The following is a 13,172-nucleotide window of genomic DNA, read 5'->3' on the forward strand; positions in this document are numbered from 1 at the left end:
ATTAACAATAAAATGATGAACTTTTACTTCAATCCAAAATTAATCTTTGGTGCAAACTTTACAATTCAGTGGCTGGAAGGTTCCACTGATTAACATCTTAATCAGAAAACGCTGATTAATCCTTGCTGACAATTCTGACTTTCTTGCACATTAGACACAGTGTCAGCTTCATTCTGAAATTAAATTATCAAGGAACTCTCATAAGACGGACACCTCTCAATCTCCATTTAACTATTTCCTGCACCTTCCTGTCATGGTTGAGTTGGAGAAACCAAAGGACACCCGACAAGGATGGAATTCCAGCCAAAATTCTCAAGCACAGCAACTCCCGTTTACTGCGACATCTTCCATGATTTCTTTCTTCTCTGTTGGAAGGTAGGATCCATTCCATAGGTCATGTGTGACACTCCTTTCCTGATAGCTGTAAATCATCCATGTTTCACAGACAGACAACAAGGTGCTGAGGACACAGGCCTCATAAACCAGCATCTTGGTGCTGGGAGGCAGCTTGATGTTATTCCATGGACGATTCGTGAGTCGGCCAGAAGTGGAATTGCTTTCCCTACGCGTGTATCAAGTTCCGCATTGAGAAACAGATTGTCTGTCACTGTGGACCCAATCATCCAGACAACAAGGTGCTGAGGATACAGTCATCACCATACACAGAAACAAAGGCGATGGAGGAGATTGCAGCAACAGCCTTGTCCATCAAAGCTCCTCAGTCTCATCCACTCCTTTCATAACAACACACCCTGTACTGTACAGTTTGACTTCACTTCTGACAGTTTCAGGGTGAAGAATGGAGTGAAACAGGGCTGTGTCTTAGCCCTCAATTTGTTTGGTATTTTCTTCTCCACGTTCCTGACCTTGGCCTTCCCTGCAGATATGGAAGGAGTTTCCCTGCATACTCAGTCAGATGGCAAACTCTACAATCTGTCCAGACTGAAAGTGAAGACAAAAATATAGCCTGTCTCGATCAGAGACCTCCTCTACGCTGATGATGTCGTGCTTGTGAATCACACAGAAACTCAGCTACAAAAACTCATGCACTGTCTCTCCCATGTCTGTAACTTGTTCTCCCTTACTGTAAACATCAAGAAAACTGTGGTTTGGGGACATGGTGTCACATCTCCAACCTAAATATCACACTAAATAACACCCCGCTGGAAGTGGTCAGTGAAATCTATGACCTTGGGTCCACAGTGACAGACAATCTGTTTCTCAATGCAGAACTTGATACACGCGTAGGGAAAGCAGCTCCACTTCTGGCCGACTCACGAATTGTCCATGGAATAACATCAAGCTGCCTCTCAGCACCAAGATGCTGGTTTAGGAGGCCTGTGACCTCAGCACCTTGTTATCTGCCTGTGAAACATGGACGATTTACAGTGATCAGGAAAGGAAGCTCAACAACTTTCACCTTCGCTGTTTGCGGCACATCCTGGGCGTCTCAGGGACAGAATCAGGAATGCGGCAGTCCTCTCAAAGACAAATCTCCCAAGTATGCTGGCTGTCATCAAGCAGAGGTGACTTCACTGGCTCGGGTATGTTCACAGGATGGAGGACGGTCATTACAGCGGCTTGGCAACAGGTGCCAACACTGAAAACAACAACCCACAACCGCACCTGAGAACCATTTCATATGTGCCACCTGTGGCAGAACCTGCCTCTCACAGATTGGTCTCTTCAGCCATCAGTAAAAATGAACCATATGAAGCTCCCCCATCCCCAACAGTTTGATTTGCTGCACGTCCACCATCTTATGTAGGTGGAAGGATGTTGACAACATCAGTAAATTGGAAGGCTGGAATGGGAATAGGATCATTAAGGGATTAGGCAGGATAATACCACAGGGAACGATAGAGAGATGACAGAAATATTCAATAATTATTGTGTTTCAGTATTTACCAGGGAGATAGAACAGGGAGATGTGACATTGAATGATGAGATGAGTCATGAGATAAGTCAATTTAAAGTCCAGAAAGGGGCTGTATTAAAGAAACAAATCAAACTCAAAGAGAATAAGGTATCAGATCTGAATGGATTGCAACCACATTTTTTTTAAATCTAGGAAAGAGATAGCAGAAGCCTCACTACACAGATTTAATCATTCATTAAAAAGATGTAGTGCTTGAAGACTGGCAAGTAGCTAATGTAACTCCTATATTTAAAATGGTGGACAGAATATGCCCAGGGAATTATAGACCAGTCAGCTTCACATCCGTGATAGGAAAAGGTGTGAGGCTGGGTGGAGCAGAGGAACAAAGGGATCTCAGAGTGCAAATACCCCAAACAATAAAAGCAGTGCCCCAGGTTAGCAAGGCCATAAAACAGCAAAGCAAGCAATAGGATTTATTTCTAGAGAGATAGAATTGAAATGTACGGAAGTTAAGCTGAATCTGTATCAAGCCTTGGTAAGACCACACTTAGAGTACTGCGTATGGTTCTGGCCACCATATTATGAAAAGGATATAGAGACACTGGAGGGTGCAGAGAATATTGACCAGGATGATACCAGCTGGTCTGTAGCAGAGTGGGAGAAATGATGTGAGGCTGGTCTAGGAGAGAGATGATGGAGAAAGGAGACCTGCAGGTGGGAACTCCACTCAAAGCGTTCTCACTTCTGACCCTTTAACCGGCCTCACCCGCCACTCCCAGGCAGTACCTGACAGGCTGCCTCATCTCCCACTAACTGAGTCTGTCCCTTCCTCCTCCTCCTCCTCTGCTATGCAATGTTGTGAGGGTGCAGCACATCACTATTATTCTGGAGTCCCTGGCTGCCGAGTACTGAAGATCACCTCCAGACCTATCCAGACATCTGAAACACATCTTCAACATTGTGATGCTTTGCTCGATGACACACTTGTCATGTGACTCTGGTTGTATCATTCCTGAACCTCATTGGTGCAGTTCCTCACATGAGGCAAGTTTGAAGAAGGTGTCCCTGGTCTCCAATAATCAGGTCCTTAAATCTGGTTCCTGGAATGAGCTCATCTGGAATATTGGAATGTCACAGTCTCAGGGCAGCTCCCAGACCTGCGGGATAATGTTCACTGTTTTATATTCGGGTCTGGGGGATAATGTTCACTGTTTTATATTCAGGTCTGGGGGATAATGTTCACTATTTTATATCCAGGTCTGGGGGATAATGTTCACTGTTTTATATTCAGGTCTGGGGGATAATTTTCATTGTTTTATATTCGTGTCTGGGGATAGTGTTCATTGTTTTATATTCGGGTCTGGGGGATAATGTTCTCTGTTTTATTTTGGGCTCTGGTGTTTATGAGATAGGGTTGATTCTGCCTCTTGGTGCATGCTGGGTTGTTAGAACCACCATTAAAAGCCCTAATCTCAGGTCAGTGACTGAGTTTTCTCCAATAGGATGGGGATTCTGGGTGGCGGTAAAGTGCCTCAGGGATAGTGATGGGCAGGAACGGGTATAAAATAAACCCAGGCTACACCAGGTAATGGTGACCATGATGAAATCATCATGAACAAAACAAAAACAGAATTACCTGGAAAAACTCAGCAGGTCTGGCAGCATCGGCGGAGAAGAAAAGAGTTGACGTTTCGAGTCCTCATGACCCTTCGACAGAACTTGCGTTCGAGTCCAAGAAGGACTCGAACGCAAGTTCTGTCGAAGGGTCATGAGGACTCGAAACGTCAACTCTTTTCTTCTCCGCCGATGCTGCCAGACCTGCTGAGTTTTTCCAGGTAATTCTGTTTTTGTTTTGTATTTCCAGCATCCGCAGTTTTTTTGTTCTTATCATCATGAACAATCTCAGCGCCATGTTAGAAAACTTTGGAGAATATTTTATCAGAATCTTTGATCAATTTTGTTCTATTAAATATTGTAACTGATGAGTTGGATTGCTGTTTATCTTCTAAAAGCAGCTCAGGACCATCAGTTTCACCATGGACCCAACCCTGGGGTCTGTGGTGAGCTTCAGACCAACAGGAGTAAGGGAAAGGGGCTTGAGGGCTGAGTGGGAGAGTCTGTCCCTGAATCTCAACATTTGTTAATGAGATGGATTCATTCAGGACAAACAGCGGGAATTATCTGAGGGAATAACACAGTGCAGTGAGCAAGAAAATCCAGTGGATGTTGTGTGGATGGATTGTCAGAAGGTGTTTGATAAGGAGCCGGACAGGAGGCTTTTTCATAAAGTTAAAGCTCATGGTATTAAAGGGAGTGGGGCAGCATGGGTAGGAATTTGGGAAAGGACAGAAAACAGAGCAGTGGTTAATAGATGTTCTTCATACTGGAGGGATGTAAACACTGGTGTCCCCCAGGGTCAGTGTTTGCACCATTGCTCTCTCCAGTACAGAGAAATGACCTGGGTTTGGGTATATGGGGCAAAAATCAAAATCTTCAGACATCAACATCAGGAGAGTGCGCGTTGTCAGCAACTTGGCAAAAATACTTGCATTAATATAAAACAAAAACAAAAACAGAATTACCTGGAAAAACTCAGCAGGTCTGGCAGCATCGGTGGAGAAGAAAAGAGTTGACGTTTCGAGTCCTCATGACCTTTCATCAGTTCTGTCGAACGGTCATGAGGACTCGAAACGTCAACTCTTTTCTTCTCCGCCGATGCTGCCAGACCTGCTGAGTTTTTCCAGGTAATTCTGTTTTTGTTTTTGTTTTGGATTTCCAGCATCCGCAGTTTTTTTGTTTTTATATTGCATTGATATAACGCTGTTCACAACCTCAGGACATCACAATGCACCACAATCTGGGGGGAGGATCATATGGCAGGAATAACTCTTCAGTCTGGACATAGTCCAGGGGCATGATGACCATCCACATCTTGTCCTTTTATTCAGCTTCACCTGCTCCACCCCCCCCCCCCCCCCCCCCCCCCCCCTTTAAACAGTACACATTTAATCACAGTTCTACTTCCCTTTAGCTCTGAAAGAGTCATACAAACTCTAAATGTTAACTCTGTTTCTCTCCCCACAGATGCAGTCAGACCTGCTGAGTTTTTCCAGCATGCTCTGTTTTTTGTTTCAGATTTCCGGCATCTGTACTATTTTGCTTTTTTGACATCTTTTTCCTGTTGGATAAAATCAAACAAAGCATTTATTTTATATCTGGTTATCTGATTTTTCATTTTGCACTGTTTACACTGATCTCCTTGGCAGTATAGATATTGTGTTTCCTTTCCTTGTTTCAAATTACTGAATATAAGATTTGATTCTCCCAATTGTTCAGAACATAACGTAGACCTTCCCAATTGGTTTCCCAGCCCCACCCCATATTAGTAATGTTTTTAACATGAATTTATCTCCCACTGAACAGTTAATGTAACGGCTGAGGTGGTTCTCCCTGGAGTTTTGAGATGGGCAGCACCATCTTCTCCACTGCCTCTAGCAGGGAGGTTCTGGAGAAACTGTGAGTCTGTCGAGTAGTAGTGGGGAGTGGGACCCCGGTGGGGGGGACTCACAATCTGGATTTGCAGACCTGTCATGAGCTGAAATGGTCGGTGACCAGGGGAGTGAACAGGGGTGGAGTGAATGGTCATTATGATGTCAGGCAAGAGTCCAGGCAAAAGGCAAAACGGTGACCCAGTCATTGGGCTTGACTAGATCATCAGCTCCCTTCATGATAGCTTTTTCGGTGTTGTTTCTACAGAGTGATTAATGCTCTCAACCATTCCACTGGACACTGGGTGGTTGGGGATGTTGAAATGTTGTCCCACACCCACAAGATGAAAGAGCTGCTGCATTACATCTGCAGTGAAATGAGAACCATTACCACCCTCTATCCTTTTCAGAAAGTCCCATCTGATTAAGATCTGTTCCCACAAGATTTCAACTGTAGTGACTGCATCAATTTTACAGTCAGTGAAAGCTTCAATCCATCAGGTAAACATATCTCTAACTACCAGAATATACCAGTCATCTCCTTTTACTGTTGGTTGTGGGACTGTATAATCAATCTGCAATGTTTCCCAGGGACAGCATTAAGATGGGACTTGTTAATGGGACCTTTCAGTTGGCAGAAGCTGGCTTAATTTGGACACAGATGAGACGCAGATTCGGGTGGTGAGGACATCATGGTGCATCCTCAGCCACCATTAGTAATTATGTAATAAATCAAGGACTTGAAACATAGAAACACTCCCCTAATTTTACCCATAAACAAAATTCTAAGGCATTGAGATGTGATTCAAATCAAATTAGAGCCAGCCATGTGATAGAAAACCTTATGATATAGGCTGGGTAAATCATTACTTGCTGCGAGGGATGAGGGGAAGACTTTCCTATGGTGTACAGCCTCTTTGACCAGAGTCACATCAGGTCATGGTCCTGACAAGTTTTTAAATCAGCCTTAACTGGAGTCTGTCATACTGGTGCCAATGATGGAGTTTTGGGTAGATCCCATGGAATCCCCTCTGAAGCAGCTTTCCTGCTGAATCAGTCTGCTTGGTTATTACCATCACCCTCTTCACTAACTCCTGTGGAGTTTGAATTGGAGGGTGAGTGGCTTCCTTTCTACTATAGAGAAGCTGTGTTTTGCCAGAGAGGTTGGTTTTCACTGAGGGAATTACAACCAAAAGATCTTTCGGAATAGTTGGAGATTCTGTCTGCAACGGTTTGAAGGTCTGTGATCACAATTACCTCAAATTTCTGGGCTAAATATTGTGGTGGGTATTTCATAAGGATGTTACAGCTCTCATGGGGAAACAAAGACACAGCACCATTCTGATACAGTCCACATAAACCCCAATGACTTTAACAGTGATGTGGCTTTAACAGGTCCAGTGGATACAGCCTCTCACTTCAATCGTCACATAATCACACAATGCAGAAGAGGCCCTTCAGCCCATCGAGTCTGCACCGAAATGTGAGAAATACATGACCTACCTACCTAATCCCATTTACCAGCACTTGGCCCATATCCTTGAATGTTATGACATGCCAAGTGCTCATACAGGTATTTTTTAAAGGATGTGAGGCAACCCTCCTCCACCACCCTCCCAGGCAGTGCATTCCAGACCGTCACCACCCTCTGGGTAAAATGTTTTTCCTCAGATCCCCCCTAAATTTCCTGCCCCTCACCTTGAACTTTTTGTCCCCTCGTGACTGACCCTTCCACTAAGGGGAACAGCAGCTCCCTATCCATCCCGTCCATGTCCCCCATTAATCTTGTACACCTCGATCAGGTCGCCCCTCCGTCTTCTCTGCTCCAACAAAAACAACCCAAGTCTATCCAACCTCTCCTCGTAACTTAAATATTTCATCCCAGGCAACCCCCTGGGTGAATCTCCTCTGCATCCCCACCAGTGCAATCATAACCTTCATATAATGTAGTGACCAGAACTGCATACAGTACTCCAGCTGTGGCCTCACCAAGGTTCTATACAACTCCAACATAACCACCCTACTTTTGTAATCTATGCCTCGATTGATAAAGTCAAGTGTCCCATATGCCTTTTTCACCACCCCACTAACATGCCCCTCCGCCTTCAGAGATCTATGGACACACACGCCAAGGTCCCTTTGTTCCTCAGAACTTCCTAGTGTCATGCCATTCATTGAATACTTCCTTGTCAAATTACTCCTTCCAAAGTTTATCACCTCACGCTTTTCAGGGTTAAAGTCCATCTGCCACTTATCTGCCTATTTGACCATCTTATCTCTATCTTCCTGTCGCCCAAGACACTCAACCTCACTGTTAACCACCCGGCCAATCTTTGTGCCATCCGCAAACTTACTAATCCCACCTCCCACATAGTCATCTATGTCGTTTATATAAATGATGAATTATAGGGGACCTAGCAAAGATCCCTGTGGACACTGGCTTCCAGTCACTAAAGCATCCTTCTGTCATCACACTCTGTCTCCTACAACTAAGTCAATTTTGAATCCACCTTATCAAATTACCCTATATCCCATGTGCATTTGCCTTCTTTATAAGTCTCCCACGTGGGACCTTGTCAAAGGCTTTGCTGAGATCCATGTAAACTACATGAACTACACTACCCTCATATACACACCTGGTCACCTCAAAAAATTCAATCAAATTTGTTAGGCGTGATCTCCCTCTGACAAAGCCATGCTGATTATCACTGATCAAAACTTGCCTCTCGAGGTGGAGATAGATTCCCTCCTTCAGAATTTTCTCCAATAATCTGGGATTCTTTCATACTGAAACACACCAACCAATTGGTAATTTTGTGGTTTTAGAGTGTTAATACTGCTTTATGACTGTACTCCAAAATTCATCCGCTCTATCACACTGGGGATACTCCCTTAACTTGGCCCTTTACTTATAATGTCACTGTGGTGTGTGGGGAGTGTAGAATTATTGAATTAAGCTCGACCAGGTATTCTGTGTGCTTAACTAACAGTGAACCCTTAATATCTGCTTAATACACCGGGCAATCGATCTTTCCACAGGGGTGAGTGTGTCTGAGAAACACACAGAGGAAAACATGTTAAATTAATCCTTGCATTACTACAGCAGATATTCATTGTTCTGTCTCTGCCAGCAGGGCTGTGGAATTGATTGGATAGATCTTCCAAAAGAACCAGCACAGGCATGATGGGCCAAATGATTTCCACCTGTGCTGTTTCATTCTGTAAAGCAGTGATTATAAACTATCAGAGAAAAACCAGTGACTGTGGAATTGAACCCAGCCAGAGTCAACTCCTTCAGGGGAGGGGTGAGTGGAGAAACAATGTTGATAACTCAGTGTATTCCCACAGGACAGCAGTGGTTTAAATCACTTCGGGAAATGTGGCATGGCAAAGCAGGGAGTTTGGCCTCCTTTTGTTCAGTATCTCAAGTGAATAACAATTATTTTCTATTCCAGTTTGGAGTTTCGATGCCGCTGTTTTTACCCAAAGTTCCATGCGAAACTGAAAGTGCCCTATTCACCCTGCAGGAGCCTAGTGCGCAGGCGCATTGCCCTGTCTCTGGAGCATGCGCAGTGTCACTGATCAGCGTCGTGCTTCAGACGGTTTGGAATTCGTTGTTTGGAATCAGGTGAACGCGGCCGGGTCTAAGGTAGGGAACGGAGCCGATTGGTGGGGAGGAGAAGAAGCGGAGTCTTCAGAAACACCTTGCGTAGGCCGCAAGCCCCGAATAAGAACCTAAAGCTCCCGCCTTTGTAGCTTTGGACTTTTCCCCGGAAACCGTCCCAGGTTAATGCCGCCATCTTAGTTCAGCGAGGTGCAGAGCGCATGTGTGGCCATTCTGGTGACGCACAAGAGTGGGCGGGGCTTCAGGGACCAGGAGAGTTTTGATGCTGAAACAGAAACAAAAACTGATGGAAAAACTCAGCAGATCTGACAGAGCATTCTGAAGGTGAGTCATCTGAACTCGAAACGTTATCTCTGTTTCTCACTCCACAGATGCTGTCAGAACTGCTGTGTTTTTCCAGCAATTTTTGTTTTTGTTTCAAATTTCCAGCATCCGCAGTATTTTGCTTTTATCTTAGCCCATAAGACCGTAAGACATAGGAGCAGAAATTAGGCCATTCGGCCCATCGAGTCTGCTCTGCCATTCAATCTTGGCTGATAAGTTTCTCAAACCCATTCTCCCCGTAACCTTTGATCCTCTTACCAAGCAAGAACCTATCTATCTTGGTCTTGAATACAATCAATGACCTGGCCTCCACACCCTTCTGTGGCAATGAATTCCGTAGATTCACCACTCTCTGGCTAAAGAAGCTTCTCCTCAGCTCTGTTCTAAAAGGTCTTCCCTTTACTCTGAGGCTGTGCCCTCGGGTCCTAGTCTCTCCTACTAATGGAAACATCTTCCCCACGTCCACTCTATCCTGGCCTTTCAGTACTCTGTAAGTTTCAATCAGATCCCCCCTCATCCTTCTAAACTCCATCGAGTATAGACCCAGAGTCCTCAAACGTTCCTCATATGTTAAGCCTTTCATTCCTGGGATCATTCTCGTGAACCTCCTGTGGACCGTCTCCAGGGCCAGAACATCCTTCCTGAGATACGGGGCCCAAAATTACTCACAATATTCTAAATGTGGTCTGACCAGAGCCTTATAAAGCCTCAGCAGCACATCCCTGCTTTTATATTCTAATCCTCTCGAATTTTTATGCTGGACTCACCGATGTCTTTTGACAACTCTTTTCTCAGGTTTACATGCTGTAAACTCAAAATGTTCCATCTCTTTTGAATTTATATCATTGACTGACGGTTATGATGTTTGAGATCTCCTACAGGGGGTTAGAAGATTTGAAAGCTGCTAGAATTTCATCTGACTCCAGTGTTTCTGATATCTTTCCAGCTGCCGTCTCCAGCAAGAGATTTTAAATATGAAAACAGTGAAATTGTTTCTGAAGTGAGTATTATTGAGTATTCATCCACAATTTAGAGCTTTTCGTGATGTGCTGTGGTTCCATATCGCTGGGGCTAGTGTGGCTCCTTTACTGTGGATCTGAATCAATGTCCATCTATTGCTCTGTTTCACCTTTGCCCTCCCCAGTCACCTCTCTGTCACTGTCTAACTTCGTCTGCCTCCAATAATGGGTGTAATTTAACCATGCCTGATATTTTACTGTTATTTCCACAAACTGTGTCCGGATGAAATTTCTACTGCCATCCCCTGGCTATTCACTGCTGATTTACCAGCTTTATCTTCCCATGCTGACAAATTATTTTTCCTGCACCAGAAATCATTTCTTTTCTGCTTCTGAGCTGATAATGACGGTCAAATGATGCTCCATTTTTCTTCCCTGTAATTCAATCTGCACATCCTAAAACATTAACTCTCTTTCACAATTTCACAGGGGTTTAGAAAGGGAGGATTGTTGTCAAGAAACTCAAACCAACATTAGGATCTGATGGAGTCGCCCAATTTATCGTAATCTGAATAGCATAGACTCTTGCAGATGGAAGGAAAAGGCACCGTTCTCAGTGGAGAGAAATTGTACACGTGTTCTGTCTGTGGACGAGGCTTCAGCCGATCATCTGGCCTGTCGAAGCACAAACGCAGTCACAGTGGGGAGAAACCATGTAAGTGTGGGGACTGTGGGAAGGGATTCAATCACCCATCGGAGCTGGAAACTCATCGACGCAGCCATACTGGGGAGAGGCCGTTCACCTGCTCTATATGTGGGAAGGGCTTCACCCAGTCATCCCACCTGCTGAGACACCAGCGGGTTCACACTGAGGAGAGACCTTTTAAATGCCCAGACTGCGGGAAGTGCTATAAAGGTTCCAGCGATTTGATGTCCCATCAACGTGTTCACACTGATGAGAGACCTTTTAAATGCTCAGATTGTGAGAAGTGTTATAAAAGTTCTGGGGAACTGATGCGTCATCAACGTGTTCACACTGACGAGAGACCTTTTAAATGCCTAGATTGCGGGAAGTGCTATAAAAGTTCCAGCGAACTGATGTCTCATCAACGTGTTCACACTGAGGAGAGACCTTTTGAATGCCTGGACTGTGGGAAGTGCTATAAAAGTTCAGGAGAACTGATGCACCATCAACGTGTTCACACTGATGAGAGACCATTCAGGTGCTCTCACTGTGGGACTGGGTTCAGGAGATCATCTGGCCTCACTGAACACCAACGAATTCACACTGGGGAGAGGCCATTCACTTGCACGGAGTGCGGGAAGAGATTCACTCAGTCATCCACCCTGCTGAGACACCAGCAAGTTCACACTGAGGAGAGACCTTTTAAATGCCCAGACTGTGGGAAGTGCTATAAAAGTTCTGGGGAACTGATGCTTCATCAACGTGTTCACACTGATGAGAGACCATTCAGGTGCTCTCACTGTGGGACTGGGTTCAAGCAATCATCTCAACTCACAAAACACCAGCGAACTCACACTGGGGAGAGACCATTCACCTGTACTGCATGTGGGAAGGGATTCACTCAGTCAAACACTCTACTGACACATCAGCAAGTTCACAGTGAGGACAGACAATTTAAATGCCCAGACTGTGGGAAGTGCTATAAAAGACCCGGGGATATCCCACCTCATGACACACCAGCAAGTTCACACTGGGGAGAGGCCGTTCACCTTGATCGTGTGTGGGAAAGGATTCACTCAGCCATCCACCCTGATGAGACACCAGCAAGTTCACAAGTGACTCCAGGAGATGGATTTTGCTGTTAATCACATCCAGGACACAACCACATTCAGTGGAGTCCTTTTTCTGCTGATATTAACAAACTCCAGCCTAGTTATGGGTGTTAATATTATGGATAAATTAGCTTTATGTCAAACACATTGTGGCAAATCTTTTTAATATGTCTAACACAAGTTAGCTCCTTTTGAAGTGCTCTCCCTCTCCTCTGCCTCCTCCATCCTCACCTCCAACAAGTGCAAGGAGATCATGAACTTCTTTATCACTAAGATTGAGACTACCAAATCAGTTGACCCTGCCATGACCCTCCCTTCCACCATCCCACTGAACCAAACTATCTCTAAAGTTTCTCCTTGTCTGAGCCCTGAACTTTCATCTTTCTCCAGTTTCTCTCCCAGCTCCCGTAATGCCCTGTCTAAGCTCATCTTGTCCAAGAGACTCCTCTCAAACTTCCTCTTGGACAGCTCTGTTCCAAGGAAAACATCACCAGCTTCTCCAGACTATCCATAGACCGGTGGTGATCCATCAACTTGCAATCATACAAGTAAGTCTCTTTTATACCCTCTCCAAAGCCTTCACATCCTCCCTAAAGTGTGGCACTCCGAATAGGACACAATACTGCAGCTGGTGCTGAACTAGTGAATTACATCGGTTCAGCATAATTTCCTGGCTTTTGTTTTCAATGTCTCTTATATATAAAGCCGAGAATCCCATATGCTTTATTAGCTGCTTTCTTAACCTGTCCTGCCATCTTCAAATATTTCTGCATAAACGTCCCCTTAAAATTGTCCTATTTCTTATGTCATAGAGTCTTTGGGGTCTACAGCACAGAAAAAGGTCCTTTGGCCCATTGAGTCTGCGCCGGTCAAACAAACTATTCTCATCCCATTTTCCAGCACTAAGCCCATAGCCTCGTATGTCATGGCATCGCAAGTGCACATCCAAATACTTCTTAAAGGGTTTCTGCCTCTATCACCCTTTCAGGCAGTGAGTTCCAGATTCCCATCACCCTCTGGGTGAAAAAATTCTTCCTCACATTCCCTCCAAACCTCCTGCCCCTGACCTTAACTCTATGCCCCATGGTTATTGATCCCTT

General features: G+C 44.8%; 1 protein-coding gene across 4 annotated transcripts; it reads left to right on the forward strand.

Annotated features, from left to right (window-relative positions):
- The first annotated feature begins 279 nt into the window (after positions 1-279).
- On the forward strand, positions 280-12,215 carry LOC121270233 (zinc finger protein 501-like). 4 transcript variants are annotated; one of them, XM_041175552.1, is made up of 4 exons: positions 280-375; positions 8,823-9,316; positions 10,263-10,316; positions 10,765-12,215. In XM_041175552.1, exon 4 carries the CDS (start codon positions 10,867-10,869, stop codon positions 12,103-12,105), a length of 1,239 nt encoding a protein of 412 aa, XP_041031486.1. In that variant the 5' UTR covers positions 280-375; positions 8,823-9,316; positions 10,263-10,316; positions 10,765-10,866; the 3' UTR covers positions 12,106-12,215. The 4 variants fall into 4 exon arrangements, with proteins under 4 accessions (XP_041031486.1, XP_041031485.1, XP_041031487.1 ...); XM_041175551.1 differs by lacking the exon at positions 280-375 and adding an exon at positions 1,359-1,544; XM_041175553.1 differs by lacking the exon at positions 280-375 and adding an exon at positions 1,359-1,544 and having other exon boundaries at positions 8,823-9,016.
- Positions 12,216-13,172: the final 957 nt, after the last annotated feature.

The sequence above is a fragment of the Carcharodon carcharias genome, chromosome 27, assembly GCF_017639515.1.
Source record: "Carcharodon carcharias isolate sCarCar2 chromosome 27, sCarCar2.pri, whole genome shotgun sequence".
Lineage (NCBI taxonomy): Eukaryota > Metazoa > Chordata > Chondrichthyes > Lamniformes > Lamnidae > Carcharodon > Carcharodon carcharias.

Excerpts from the sequence above, each read along its gene's own strand:
- LOC121270233 (XM_041175552.1), top strand. The coding sequence starts at position 10,867 with ATGGAAGGAAAAGGCACCGTTCTCAGTGGAGAGAAATTGTACACGTGT.